We start from the raw sequence: 14,414 nt of genomic DNA on the forward strand, positions 1-14,414 counted from the left end.
AAGCTACTGTGACCTCCACGTCTCTTCCAAGGGGCATTGATATTGTCTTTTTATTCCACTGTGACCTCCACGTCTCTTCCAAGGGGCATTAAAACCGTCTTGTTAAGCTACTGTGACCTCCACGTTGTAACGGGTCTGGGAGGCGGAACCTCTGAGCTACTATACAAGGGGGCGGTCCTTGTAAAGGAGCGGGTGGCGACCAGGGAAGACGGGCTGGAAGTCTCAGCAGGTGAACGGGACAGTCTCAGAGTGAACGGGACAGTCTCTGAGTGAACGGGCTGGAGATCACGGCAGGTGACCGGGGCAGTCTCTAGGTATAGGGTTGGTACGACCTGTGGCGGCTGAAGATAGACGTGAGCTCCCAGGTGAGCAGGCGAGAGTCTCTGGATGAACGGGTGGTCACAGCATGTGACGGCGGAGCCTCCAGGAAGACCAGCGGACAGGCGACAGATGAGCGCTCCCAGGTGAGCGGGCAGAAGTCTCTGGACAGGCGGGTGGTCACAGCACGTGACGGCAGAGCCTCCGGGTAGGCAAGCAGACTGGTAGCAGATGAGCGCTCCCAGGTGAGCGGGCAGGAGTCACTGGACAGGCAGGTGGTCACAGCACGTGACGGCGGAGCCTCCAGGTAGGCTAGCAGGCAGGTAGCAGATGTGCGCTCCCAGGTGAGCGGGCAAGCTGGTCCATAGACAGACTGACAGGAGTTGGAAGGCAGACCGTCGGACCACAGGCAAGCAGGCAGGTAGCTGATGTGCGCTCCCAGGTGAGCGGGCAGGCTGGTCCTTAGACAGACTGACAGGATTAGTAAGGCAGACCGTCGGACCTCAGACTAGCAGGCAGGTAGCAAGTAATCAGGCAGGAATCTGGCAGGTAACTGGCAGGTAACTGGCAACGGGACCTGAGGGCTGAAGCACAGGTGAGACACAGGTGCAAACAACATTGCTCGGGCACCTCCATTTTGGAGGAGGTGCCTTATATATGGTAAAGTCCTCCGGCCATTGGCCGGGGACTCCTTAGGACGGCGCGCGCGGCCCCTTTAAGAGGGAGGGAGGGCGCGCGCGCGCGCCCTAAGCACAGTGGCCGGGAAGGAGCGCGCGCTGCCAGCAGAGCGGGAGAGGGACGCCGGGCACGGAGCAGAGCGGTGAGGGGAACAGCGTCCCTGCCTAGCAGAGGGCAGGGACGCCGGCACTACAGTACCCCCCCCTTTAGGCCCCCCCTTTTTTAGGCCAGATAGAAATTTAGCTAGGATGAGAGGGGCATGGATGTTCTCCCGGGGCTCCCACGTTCTCTCCTCAGGACCAAACCCCTTCCAATCTACCAGAAAAAAGGTCTTTCCTCTTACCCTTTTGGTGGCAAGAATGTTCTCTACCTCAAACTCGTCCTCAGCAGAAACCGGAGCAGGAGGCGTACCTGTAGACTTGGAAAAAGAGTTAAGCACCACGGGTTTGAGGAGAGATACATGGAAGGAGTTAGGGATCCGTAAGTTGGCCGGGAGTTTCAATTTATAGGCCACCGGGTTGATCTGACTGATGACCTCCAGAGGACCGATGAACCGAGGACCTAACTTGTAAGAAGGTATCTTAAGTCGAACATATTTAGATGAGAGCCAGACTTTATCTCCTGGACGAAATTGTGGAGGATCCAGGCGTTTTTGTCAGCGTGTCTTTTCATACGCTCGGATGACAGAAGGAGTGCGGACCGGGTACTCTCCCATATGGAGGAAAATTTGCTAACGAGAGATTCCGCAGCCGGGTTGTCCACAGAGGTGGAGACAGGAAAAGGAATCCGAGGATGCTGACCAAAGACTACAAAAAACGGGGATTTGGAGGAGGATTCGCTCTCGTGATTATTATAAGAGAACTCGGCCCATGGTAGGAGATCCACCCAGTCAGAATGGTGGGCATTAACGAAGTGCCGGAGGTAACTGGTCAGGTTCTGATTGATCCGCTCCACTTGACCATTGGACTGTGGGTGGTAAGCGGAAGAGAAGTCCAGGGTGACGTCTAGTAGTTTACAAGTGGCTCTCCAGAAACGTGAGGTGAACTGTACCCCACGATCCGACACGATGTGGAGGGGCAGGCCATGAAGACGGAAGATGTGGCGGATAAAGTCTTTAGCCAGCTCGGGTGCAGACGGAAGGCCTGGCAGGGGAATAAAGTGAGCCATCTTGGAAAAGCGGTCAGCGACCACCCAAATGACCGTACAACCGGCAGAGACGGGGAGATCAGTTATAAAGTCCATTGCTATATGCTGCCAGGGGGCAGCAGGTACAGGAAGCGGAAGGAGGCGTCCGGCTGGCAGATGTCTCGGGACTTTGTTGCGGGCGCAGGACACACAGGCAGAAACAAAGTCTATTGTGTCCTTGTGCAGGGTAGGCCACCAATAGTGCCGGGCAATAAGCTGGAGGGTCTTTTTCTGACCGGCGTGGCCAGCTAGTTTAGACGAATGGCCCCAGTGTAGGATCTTCTCCCGATCAGGTACTGCAACAAACGTCTTACCGGGAGGGAGACGATTTAGACTCACGGGAGCCACCTGCATTACTCTGGCGGGATCGATGATATGTTTAGGTTCTTCCTCGAGATCGGACACCAGAAAGGATCGGGACAAGGCGTCTGCTTTGACGTTTTTGTCAGCCGGGCGAAAATGAAGAACAAAATCAAAGCGAGCAAAAAACAAGGACCACCGGGCTTGGCGCGGGTTAAGTCTCTGGGCATGCTGGAGGTAAGCCAAGTTCTTGTGGTCAGTGTAAATTATTACCGGATGAAGAGCCCCCTCGAGTAGGTAACGCCACTCCTCCAACGCCAGCTTGATGGCCAATAACTCTCGGTCTCCTATGGAATAGTTGCGCTCAGAAGAGGAGAAGAGTTTGGAGAAGAAGCCACAAGTTACCATTCTCCTGGAAGATGATTTTTGAGTAAGTACCGCTCCGGCTCCAGAGGAGGAGGCGTCAACTTCCAGGAAGAACTGCTTGTTGCCGTCCGGGCGATGCAGCACCGGGGCGGAAGAGAAGGCCTGTTTTAGGGAAAGAAAGGCCTCCTCTGCTTCGGGCGGCCACTCTTTGGGATTAGTACCCTTACGGGTGAGCGCGGAAATTGGGGCAGTCCGGGAAGAGAAGTGCGGGATGAAGAGGCGGTAATAGTTGGCGAAGCCCAGGAACCATTGAATAGCCTTCAACCCCTCTGGTCGGGGCCATTTCTCGATGGCAGACAGTTTCTCAGGATCCATTTGTAGGCCGGTCTGAGAGATAATGTAGCCCAGAAACGGAAGCAAGGTCTGCTCAAAGAGGCACTTCTCATATTTAGCGTAGAGATGGTTCAGCCTGAGCCTGAGCAGGACCTGACGAACATCCCTCCGGTGAGTTTGGAGATCCGGAGAGAAGACCAAGATGTCGTCCAGGTACACCACTACGCAGGAGTAGAGAAGGTCCCGGAAGATGTCATTGACCAACTCTTGAAAGACGGCAGGAGCGTTACAGAGGCCAAAGGGCATTACCAGATATTCATAGTGGCCGTCCCGGGTGTTGAATGCCGTCTTCCATTCATCCCCCTGACGGATACGAACCAGGTTGTACGCCCCACGGAGGTCCAGTTTGGTGAAGATTCTAGCCCCCCTCAGACGATCAAATAACTCCGGAATGAGCGGAAGGGGGTACTTATTCTTCACCGTGATCTGGTTAAGGCCTCTATAGTCTATACAGGGACGGAGAGAGCCGTCCTTCTTTTTGACGAAAAAGAAGCCTGCTCCCGCCGGGGAGGTAGATTTCCGGATGAATCCCCTGGCCAGATTCTCCTCAATATATTCGGACATCGACCGGGTCTCAGCAGCGGATAATGGATAAATACGCCCACGGGGAGGAGAAGTACCAGGTAACAGGTCGATAGGGCAGTCGTATGGTCTATGAGGGGGTAGTGTCTCTGCCTCCTTTTTATTAAAGACATCAGCATAAGACCAATAAGGAATCGGAAGTCCAGGTAGATTAGCTGGGGTAGGAGAAGGACGGACGGGATGAACGGGAACCAGACAGGTCTTATGGCAGCCCTGTCCCCAGCGAAGGACTTCTCCGGTCTCCCAGTCAAGAACGGTTGCATGTTTCTGGAGCCAAGGTAGGCCTAGCAAGAGGGCGTGAGAGAGTCCAGGCAGAACATGGAAGGAGATACTTTCAGAATGCAGCATTCCCACCTGCAGAGTAATGGATTCGGTGATGAGTTGGATGGGGTGTGGTAAGAGCCCCCCATCCACGGCAGCAACAGACAAGGGTACAGCCAGAGGTTTGGTGGGGATGCGGTATTTCTCTACCAGGGACTGTGAAATAAGATTCCCGGCTGCTCCAGAGTCCAGTTGGGCTAGTTCGAAATAACGGTTCTCCCCGTAGACGATTGAAACTGACAACAGCAGGGATGGAGAGGATTTATTCTTGTCTAGGTGGACCTCTCTGAGCGAACCTAGACACAGGCGTTTCCCGACCTCTCCGGGCAGGCACGGATCCGGTGCTCCTTACTGCCACAGTAGAAGCAGGTCCCCTCGGCACGGCGTAAGTCCTGACGGGTCTTGACCATCTTGGTCTGGTCGACCTGCATAGGCTCAGGAGGGTGTACCTGGTTAGAGACAGAAGGAGTGACGGGTTTCTGAAAAGTAGGAGCTAGACGTGGTAACCTCCTCTCACGGGTGACCTCTCTGGCACGCTCCTGGAACCGTAGGTCAATCCGGGTGGCAAGAGTTATTAAGTCATCGAGAGTGGTAGGAATGTCCCGACCGGCAAGTTCATCTTTAATACGGCCGGACAGACCCTCCCAGAAGACGGAAACCAGAGCGTCGTTATCCCAGGCCAGCTCCGAGGCAAGGGTACGGAACTGTATGGCATATTGGCCCACGGTGAGACTCTCCTGACGGAGGCGTAGCAACGATGATGCGGATGAGGTCTTCCGTCCGGGTTCGTCGAAGACTTTCCGGAAAGCCGAGAGAAAGGCAGGCAAGTCGGACACCAGGGGGTCTCCTGTCTCCCATAGAGGATTTAGCCAGGCCAGGGCCTCCCCGGTGAGATGGGACATGATGAAGGCAATTTTGGCCCGGTCGGAGTTAAACTGGAGGGACAATAGTTCAAAGTGCAGGGTGCACTGGTTTATGAAGCCCCTAGCTTGAGCGGGGTCGCCTCCGAAGCGTGGAGGTGTAGAAAGCCGGGGTCCGGGGCAGGATGCCATGGTATTGGTGGGCAGCGGCGCTGCCGGGCTGCGAGTCATGACACTAGCGGTGGTTGCTGGTGGAGCAGTCAGAGTGTCCAGGAAAGAGTTGACATTCCGCAGATGACTCAGGATGGACTCCTGTTGGGACCTCTGACGGGACAGTTCATGACGTAGGTCCGAAAGCGAGAGAGCTTGGGTGCCACCGGGTTCCATGGCCCGAGCAAACTGTAACGGGTCTGGGAGGCGGAACCTCTGAGCTACTATACAAGGGGGCGGTCCTTGTAAAGGAGCGGGTGGCGACCAGGGAAGACGGGCTGGAAGTCTCAGCAGGTGAACGGGACAGTCTCAGAGTGAACGGGACAGTCTCTGAGTGAACGGGCTGGAGATCACGGCAGGTGACCGGGGCAGTCTCTAGGTATAGGATTGGTACGACCTGTGGCGGCTGAAGATAGACGTGAGCTCCCAGGTGAGCAGGCGAGAGTCTCTGGATGAACGGGTGGTCACAGCATGTGACGGCGGAGCCTCCAGGAAGACCAGCGGACAGGCGACAGATGAGCGCTCCCAGGTGAGCGGGCAGAAGTCTCTGGACAGGCGGGTGGTCACAGCACGTGACGGCAGAGCCTCCGGGTAGGCAAGCAGACTGATAGCAGATGAGCGCTCCCAGGTGAGCGGGCAGGAGTCACTGGACAGGCAGGTGGTCACAGCACGTGACGGCGGAGCCTCCAGGTAGGCTAGCAGGCAGGTAGCAGATGTGCGCTCCCAGGTGAGCGGGCAAGCTGGTCCATAGACAGACTGACAGGAGTTGGAAGGCAGACAGTCGGACCACAGGCAAGCAGGCAGGTAGCTGATGTGCGCTCCCAGGTGAGCGGGCAGGCTGGTCCTTAGACAGACTGACAGGATTAGTAAGGCAGACCGTCGGACCTCAGACTAGCAGGCAGGTAGCAAGTAATCAGGCAGGAATCTGGCAGGTAACTGGCAGGTAACTGGCAACGGGACCTGAGGGCTGAAGCACAGGTGAGACACAGATGCAAACAACATTGCTCGGGCACCTCCATTTTGGAGGAGGTGCCTTATATATGGTAAAGTCCTCCGGCCATTGGCCGGGGACTCCTTAGGACGGCGCGCGCGGCCCCTTTAAGAGGGAGGGAGGGCGCGCGCGCGCGCCCTAAGCACAGTGGCCGGGAAGGAGCGCGCGCTGCCAGCAGAGCGGGAGAGGGACGCCGGGCACGGAGCAGAGCGGTGAGGGGAACAGCGTCCCTGCCTAGCAGAGGGCAGGGACGCCGGCACTACACACGTCTCTCCCAAGGGGCATTAAAACCGTCTTGTTAAACCACTCTGAACTCCACATCTCTTCCAAGGGGCATTAAAATCATCTTGTTAAGCTACTGTGACCTCCACGTCTCTTCCAAGGGTCATTGATATTGTCTTTTTATTCCACTGGGACCTCCACCACTCTTCCTTGGGGCATTGATATTGTCTTTTTATTCCACTGCGACCTCCACCACTCTTCCAAGGGGCATTGATATTGTCTTTTTATTCCACTGGGACCTCCACCACTCTTCCAAGGGGCATTGATATTGTCTTTTTATTCGACTGGGACCTCCACGTCTCTTCCAAGGGGCATTAAAACAGTCTTGTTAAACCACTCTGAACTCCATGTCTCTTCCAAGGGGCATCATTAAAACCGTCTTGTTAAGCAACTGTGACCTCCACGTCCCTTCCAAGGGGCATTAAAACCGTCTTGTTAAACCACTCTGAACTCCACAGCTCTTCCAAGGGGCAATGAAATGTTGTTTTTAATTACCTCTAACCTCCACGACTCTTCCAACGGGCATTGCATTTCCTCCTAATTTTAGTCAGCTTTTGCTTTTCAATGCATAGGCGAACACTAAGGGAGACCCACTCCCCAATAATGGGTAGAAGGTTTTTAGTATGCTGTAATCCACGTCTGTTTCAAGGGGCATTGCAGTTCCTCATAATTTTTGGAAAGCCTTCCATTCACTGCTTAGGCCAACAGTGTACAGGAGACCCAGTTGCTATAAATGGAAAAAACAGTTTAGTTAAGGCCCTCTGACCTCCATGTCACTTCCAGGGGCTTTGGAGTGTCTCAAAATTTTTGGTAGGCATTTCACTCACTGTATGCCCTATAACTGTGTAGCCGAACCACTCCTTTTGCTACAGAAACATATCCTACAAGACATGTATGGTTGACTGGCCTGATATTGATGTGAATGGTCCCTGTTCCTCCTGCTCTTTCTCCTTTGCCACCACCTCATCCATCATTCATCACCTGAAGCTTTGTTTTAACGGGAGTCATAGAACTGGGATAGTAGCAGGAAAACATCCAGCAATCCTCGGAGGAGGTAGGATATGCGCCAAAACGCTGACCACCTCAGGCCTAGCCGCTACTACATACATGCGCTTGCATTCCAAGGAACAGAAAGCTAAGGAGATGGATGGCCTCATGATGATGAATAATTTACTCGTTGTGTAGGAGGCCGACCACTGCTGCTGTCTACCTTCTGAACTTAGTGTTGAAGCCTGATTGACCCAGAACCCACAATCCTCTATGTCTGGAGGACGTGTTGCATCCCAGTGTCCAACTGTGTCCCGGCTACCACAATATTAACCCAGTGTGAAGGCGTCAGTGAGGTGGACCATCCCTGGCCACATTCACTTGTCCACGTGTTTGTGATTAGGCTGTCCTTCCCACTAAATGCACTGGGGAGGGCACAGGTAATGTTTTGGTATGCGCGCTTGTGTATAAGGCGCACCGGGACAAATGGGGTCGGCTGGGGACCGTTTCTGGACACCCGGCTGCCCCGAGGCGGCTGGGGACCGTGTGTGGGCACCCGGCCGCGGGGCGGCTGGGGACTGAGTATGGACACCCAGCCGTTCCCTGGTGGCTGGGGACCAAGCGTGGACACCCGGCCACCAGGCGACTGGGGACTGAGTATGGTTACCAGGCCGCCGACGCAGCAATGACGTGGTGGCCAGATTCCGCCTCCACGTGGATAAAAGACCCAATTTCAAGTGCAAGCAAGCAGTATGGTATTGCAGCCTGGGGGTGGGTGGGTGGCAGGCTGCATACTTGCGCTTGCATTGCAAGGAATGGGGGAGGTACAATTGAACACTGCCCTAGGACAAGGACTTGAACGGGGATAGTTGCAAGTCTGCAACGACAGGTGCAGGGCGAGAGGCATCTTCACATGTGTCATGAACAGGGGGTTGGCGTGCACACACTACAGCGGAATAGGCTGTCCTTCCCACTAAATGCACTGGGGAGGGCACAGGTAATGTTTTGGTATGCGCGCTTGTGTATAAGGCGCACCGGGACAAATAGGGGCGGCTGGGGACCGAGTATGGATACCAGGCCGCCGACGCAGCCATGACATGGTGGCCAGCGTCTGCCTCCACACGCCTATAAGGCCTCATTTCAAGTGCAAACAAGCTAGCAGTATGGTATTGCAGCCTGGGGGTGGGTGGGTGGCAGGCTCCACACTTACGCTTGCATTCCAAGAAAACAAAGCAGATGCTAACTTCTATCATCATCATCATGCTCCTCACTTTGTCACTCTCAACTCCCCTGATGGAGAAGCCAGGGCCCACCGGAGGAGTCTCTGGTTGCCTGGTGGGCTTGTCCAATGTTGACCTAAAGCAGGCCAGGCTAAGAAAAGTGTGGGGAAGGTTCCCGGGACAAATAGTGGCGGCTGGGGACTAAGTATAGAGACCTCGCCGCCGAGCAGCCATGAAGTAGTGGCCAGCTTCGGCCTCCTCCAAACTAAAAGGCCCCATTTCAAGTGCAAGCTAGCAGTATGGTATTGCAGCCTGTGGGTGGGTGGGTGGGTGGTTGGCTGCATATTTGCGCTTGCATTGCAAGGAATGGGAGAGGTACAATTGAACACTGCCCTGGGACAAGGACTTGCACGGGGATAGTTGCAAGCCTGCATCTTCTGATGCGGCAAGGATCAGTTCTGATGGGCACACTTTTAGGCAGTGACTTGCGAGTCAGAGATGCTTTCAGGGGTCTTCCCCATGCTGTTTCCATGTCTTTTCAGCACTGTATGCATGTGTCACACAGCACATGGCCAGATAAGGTTGTAAAATGTTAAAATTACATTTCCAAGTGAATGCATTTGTCACGGTTGAAAGCAATACAAAAGTGCAAAAATGCATAAAAAATGCTACTTGTGAACATAGCCCAAGGTGTGGAGGAGTATTTTTGTTTTTGGTTATTTATTTTACCTTATACACAAGTCTTTACCCTGGAAAGGAAGTTCCTTAACATATTTCACAGGAAAACCGTTTGTTTAGTTTTTGAATGTTTTATTGTGAGCCCGTAAAAGTGGCTTACTACCTCTGACCACGTTGTTGACAGCAGTGACCTGGGGGTCAGAAATGCTTCCTGGGGCGATCCCCATGCTGTCCCCATGTCATTTGAGCACTGTCACTATCGTTTTGGACACTTTTTAGGCTTTCTACAGATTGCCGGGGGTGCCGCCGCAAAAATGCTCGGGTCTCCCATAGACTAACATTGGGCTCGTTGCTCGGGTCGAGCACCCGAGTATCACGGTGAGCTCGGCCCGAGCTTCGAGCACCCGAGCATTTTAGTGCTCGCTCAACACTAATAATTACTATATATTGCACGGTTTTTATTTTCACTCTCTTTTTCATAAGTGAATAGAATATTTAAAGATAATAGATCATGTTATACCTGGCCCCCTGTCTGGACTTGGCTGAAACAGACAAAGGAATGTTATTGGCGAGTGGAAACTTGAAACTGAGTGAGCAACTACAGAAAGCATGACAAAAAGGAGGGAGGGAAGAGGAGGAGGCATGGACGCTATGAAGGATCTTGGCAACACAGTTTCTTGAGGATCACAGCATTCCTGGCCAGGATGGCATGTACATGGGACTTTCAGTTTCGAGTGCTATTATTAGGCGACTCTGGGGTGGGCAAGACTTCCCTCCTGAGGAGATACACAGAGGAAGAGTTTACAGACACCACAGGGCCCACTGTAGGGGTAGATTTCTGCTCCAGAGTAGAAGAGCCTGAGGCCGGAGTTAAAGTCAGGCTGCAGTTCTGGGACACAGCTGGCCAGGAGCGTTACCGGTGAGGTGAATTTTAATACATTACATGATGAAACAATAAAACATGTTGCGATATTATTTCATGGTGTGTATATTGATTTGTTTCTCTAAAAATGTGGATAATATTAAATAGAATACCCAGAAATATGCTAGGGCAAAGATGTCTATAGACCTATGGTAATGATAAGCGTTTATGACAACTCGTAAAATAATTGGTTTATGATGAGCAGATATTGGTTTTATTGGCCACAGAAAATTAGACATTTTCTTTAAATTCTAATTAATCAACACTGGATATTTTGCAAATTGGGAACATTATTACTACGGTCCACATACAAAATCTGGATACAGCCTTGAATTCACAGTGGATGTGCAGCAGATTAAGATTAGTTCTTGCAGCACATGTTTTTTTCTCTGAGGGTAAATATAGCAGATTTGTACTGGGGATTAAGTTGCTACAGATTTCAATTCCAGCAAAAAAGTCAATGTATGCTACAAATTTTCTATGCAGCCTTTGAGATTTCTTGAAATCTCATAGCTACTACAATGCACAACAGATTTTCACACAAATCTGTAGCCGAAAATGGGAACCCAGTCTAGTACGTCTGTGTGTTCACCTCCAGTAGGCGTATACGCCCAGACATTATGCACGTCTGAGCACACGGTGACTGCAGCATTACAGTCTGTGCATATGCCCTAATCCTGTTTTGCGGGTGGGGGTGGTTCAGGACCACTAATCGTGGGGAAGAACGCAGTGTGAAAGGATCTTAACCCTCAAAAGTAAATAAAACTTCTACATTTTACATAAAGCTGCATGTTTTTTTTTTTTTTTTTTTTTTTTTTTTAGAAATGTAATGTTCTATCCATGTAAATTTTGCCACTCGTGATCTATAGCAGGGTTCCCCAACTCCAGTCCTCAAGGCCCACCAACAGGTCATGTTTTCAGGATTTCCTTAGTATTGCACAGGTGATGGAATTATTGCCTGTGCAGGTGATGCAATTATCACCTGTGTAATACTAAGGAAATCCTGAAAACATGACCTGTTGGTGGGCCTTGAGGACTGGAGTTGGGGAACCCTGATCTATAGGACATGTTTGGTATTGCAGCTCAGCCCCAGAAAGTTACAATGCCAAAAATAGCGCTATTTTTTCATACAAACTATTTAAATGTTAATGGAATCGTCAATACATCCCACCAATCAATCACTTCAACAGGAGCAGTTTAGATCTGGCTGATGGTTACATCTGATCGATAGTGATGACCACTGATTTGGTATTGATGACCCTGAGATAGGTCATGAATATCATTGCACTGGAAAACTTCTTTAAAGAGCATCCAAGTCAAATCTGAAAAGATTATTATTGCAGTTAACTCCAGTTTTCCTCTCCAATCCAGATGCAAGTGTGTGGGAACTGATATATGTAGGTACCTTGTGCCTGAAGAACTTACTGTTAGGTAATGCAGTGTATGCCCCTTGAAAATATAATTAGTAAATTAAATTCACTAGTGCAATTTTGCAGTGCATCACTGTGATTGTTATGCGACCAAAGTCAGCCTGTAGACCAAACTTTAACATTCAAACTTTAGACAGGAAGATGTTCTTTGTGCAAACTGTTTATTCAAAACTGGCTACGTTTAGCTCCTTTTTTTAACAAGCATTTTTGGTGGCCCTCCTATCATGAGTGGTGGCCTATCTAATGAGTGGGACGCTCTACACACAGACACAAAAAAAAAAAGTGTACTGTGTGGCATAACGCAAACAAAAAAACCCAAAACATATCCACAGGACATGAGATTTATGTCCCAAGTTTGAGTGCAGCAGTAGTTGCTTTTGTGCTTTGCTCCTCCATTCAAGATCTATGCAACTGCCACAGATAACAGCACTTGACTAGCTCTGGCAATCTGGAGGCTGAATGGTGCTCCATTCAAGCGTTGAATACAAGTTCCCCGTTCTACTGATCTGTGGACGTCTCAGTGGTCAGACCTTAAAGATCTAGTAGTCATCTATCCTGTGGGACTTGTTATAATTAAAACATTGCTTTAGGGGTAAAGAATAAAGCCAGAGGGAAATCACAATGTATTTCCATTTCTTGAATAGCACCAGCACAGTCAGGAGTAGCTGACAGATAATAGGAGATGTATATCCTCACACTGTGTTCACTAGTAATATTTCCTTTTTTTAATCCTAGGGCAGTGACTCGCTCCTATTACAGAAATGCTGCTTGTGTAATTCTTCTGTTTGACCTCACTGCTCATAAAACTTTTGAAAGCATCCAAAACTGGCATCAGGAGGTAACAGAGCGAGCTCAGCCTCATCCTCTTCTTTTCCTACTACTTGGAACTAAAAGCGATATTCGTGAGCAGAGAAGTGTACCTCGAGAAGAAGCGCAGGGCTTGGCAGACTCTATAAGTGCACCATACCTAGAGACTTCTGCACGGACTGGCAGCAATGTTTCTGCTGCACTCTCACTTCTGTGCAGAGAATTGCTGAAAGCTACGAGACAGGAGAAACATGCACCGCTGGAGCATAGCTGTGTGGGATGCTCAACAGGGAAGGAGACACCACAGCAGAAAACTTTATGCACATGTTGAAAACATAACACCCTCAAGATCTTCTTGAATAATAAAACAAGACAACAACTAGTCAGAATAACATTAATAATCTTTAATCAAACAAGCCTGTCTTTTATATATATACAAAAGGTAATGACAGCTTAACATATTCCCTGCCAGAGGGTTTTGTAATGCAGGACTAATATAAAGCCAAGTCCACATTACTAGATGTATGGATTCTTCTCCAAAAGTAGGCTCTTCTCTGAAGAGGTGGTGCCTGCACTAGTTCCTGCAGGACGAAGGAGTCAAACTAGGAGTGTGGGTATTACAGCTGAGTAGTCTACTTCTTCTGTGTTTTCTTTATTAAAGCCATTCTCTATGGGATACAAGGAAAACATGGATTAGTGTACTGATAAAGCATACAGAATAGGCAAAAAAAACAACACTTTTAGTTTAACCCCTTAAGCCCCGGAGCATTTTTCGTTTTTGCATTTTCGTTTTGCTCCCCTTGTTCCCAGAGCCATAGCGTTTTTATTTTTTGGTCAATATGGCCATGTGAGGGCTTATTTTTTGCGGGACGAGTTGTACTTTTCAACGCCATTACTAGTTTTACCATATCCTGTACGGGAAAACGGGAAAAAAATTCCAAGTGCGGTAAAATTGCAAAAAAAGTGCAATACCACAGTTGTTTTTTATTTATTTTTTTTACCACGTTCACTGAATGCTAAAACTGACCTGCCATTCTTATTCTACAGGTCATTACGAGTTCATAGACACCAAACATGTATAGGTTCTTTTATATTTAAGTGGTGAAAAAAAATTCCAAAATTTGGTAAAAAAAAAAAATAAAAAAATAGCGCCATTTTCCGAGACCTGTAGAGTCTCCATTTTTCGTGATCTGGGGCTGGTTGATGGCTTATTTTTTGCGCGCCGGGCTGACGTTTTTATTGATAACATTTGGAGTAGATCCGATGTTTTGATCGCCCGTTATTGCATTTTATTGCAATTTTGCAGCGACCAAAAAACGTAATTCTGGCGTTTAGAATTTTTTTCTCGTTACGCCGTTTACCGATCGGATTAATTCTTTTTTTATATTGATAGATCGGGCGATTCTGAACGCGGCGATACCAAATATGTGTATGTGGGTTTTTTTTTTTATATATATTTTATTTTGAATGGGGCGAAAGGGGGGTGATTTAAACTTTTATATTTTTTTAATATTTTTAAAAACTTTTTTTTTTTACTTTTTGCATGCTTCTATAGTCTCCATAGGAGACTAGAAGCAGCAACTATCCGATCGCCTCTGCTGCATGCAGGGGACGAGCAGGTCCCCTGCATGCAGCAGAAATGGTCCTGTGCTATGAGCGCCGACCACTAGGTGGCGCTCATAGCGACAAGATCATGACAACCACAGGCGTCTGCTGCAGACCCTGGGTTGTCATGCACGCCCATCGGCGACCCGCGATCACGTGACGGGGTCGCCGGTGGGCGGGGCTTATGACGCGCTACCCGGAAGCGCGCGTTAAATGCTGCTGTCGGAGATTGACAGCAGCATTTAACAGGTTAACAGCCGCGGGTGGATCGCGATTCCA

General features: G+C 50.0%; 2 protein-coding genes across 4 annotated transcripts in view; one reads left to right on the forward strand and one right to left on the reverse strand.

The window, feature by feature from the left end:
• The first annotated feature begins 9,965 nt into the window (after positions 1-9,965).
• RAB42 (RAB42, member RAS oncogene family) lies at positions 9,966-14,034 on the forward strand. Its single transcript, XM_073666216.1, has 2 exons — positions 9,966-10,290; positions 12,459-14,034. The coding sequence occupies exons 1-2, from the start codon at positions 10,076-10,078 to the stop codon at positions 12,859-12,861; spliced, it is 618 nt and encodes a 205-aa protein (XP_073522317.1). The 5' UTR covers positions 9,966-10,075; the 3' UTR covers positions 12,862-14,034.
• TAF12 (TATA-box binding protein associated factor 12) overlaps positions 12,914-14,414 on the reverse strand; it is a 32,233-nt gene continuing 30,732 nt past the window's right edge. For all 3 annotated transcript variants that reach the window (XM_073666213.1, XM_073666214.1, XM_073666212.1), the window contains exon 6: positions 12,914-13,198. In XM_073666213.1, coding sequence (XP_073522314.1) covers positions 13,163-13,198 — 36 coding nt within the window. In that variant the 3' untranslated portion in view covers positions 12,914-13,162. The remainder of the gene's footprint in view (positions 13,199-14,414) is intronic.

The sequence above is a fragment of the Phyllobates terribilis genome, unplaced genomic scaffold, assembly GCF_046119375.1.
Source record: "Phyllobates terribilis strain yellow unplaced genomic scaffold, ASM4611937v1 Scaffold_2__4_contigs__length_985480577, whole genome shotgun sequence".
Classification (NCBI taxonomy): Eukaryota; Metazoa; Chordata; class Amphibia; order Anura; family Dendrobatidae; genus Phyllobates; species Phyllobates terribilis.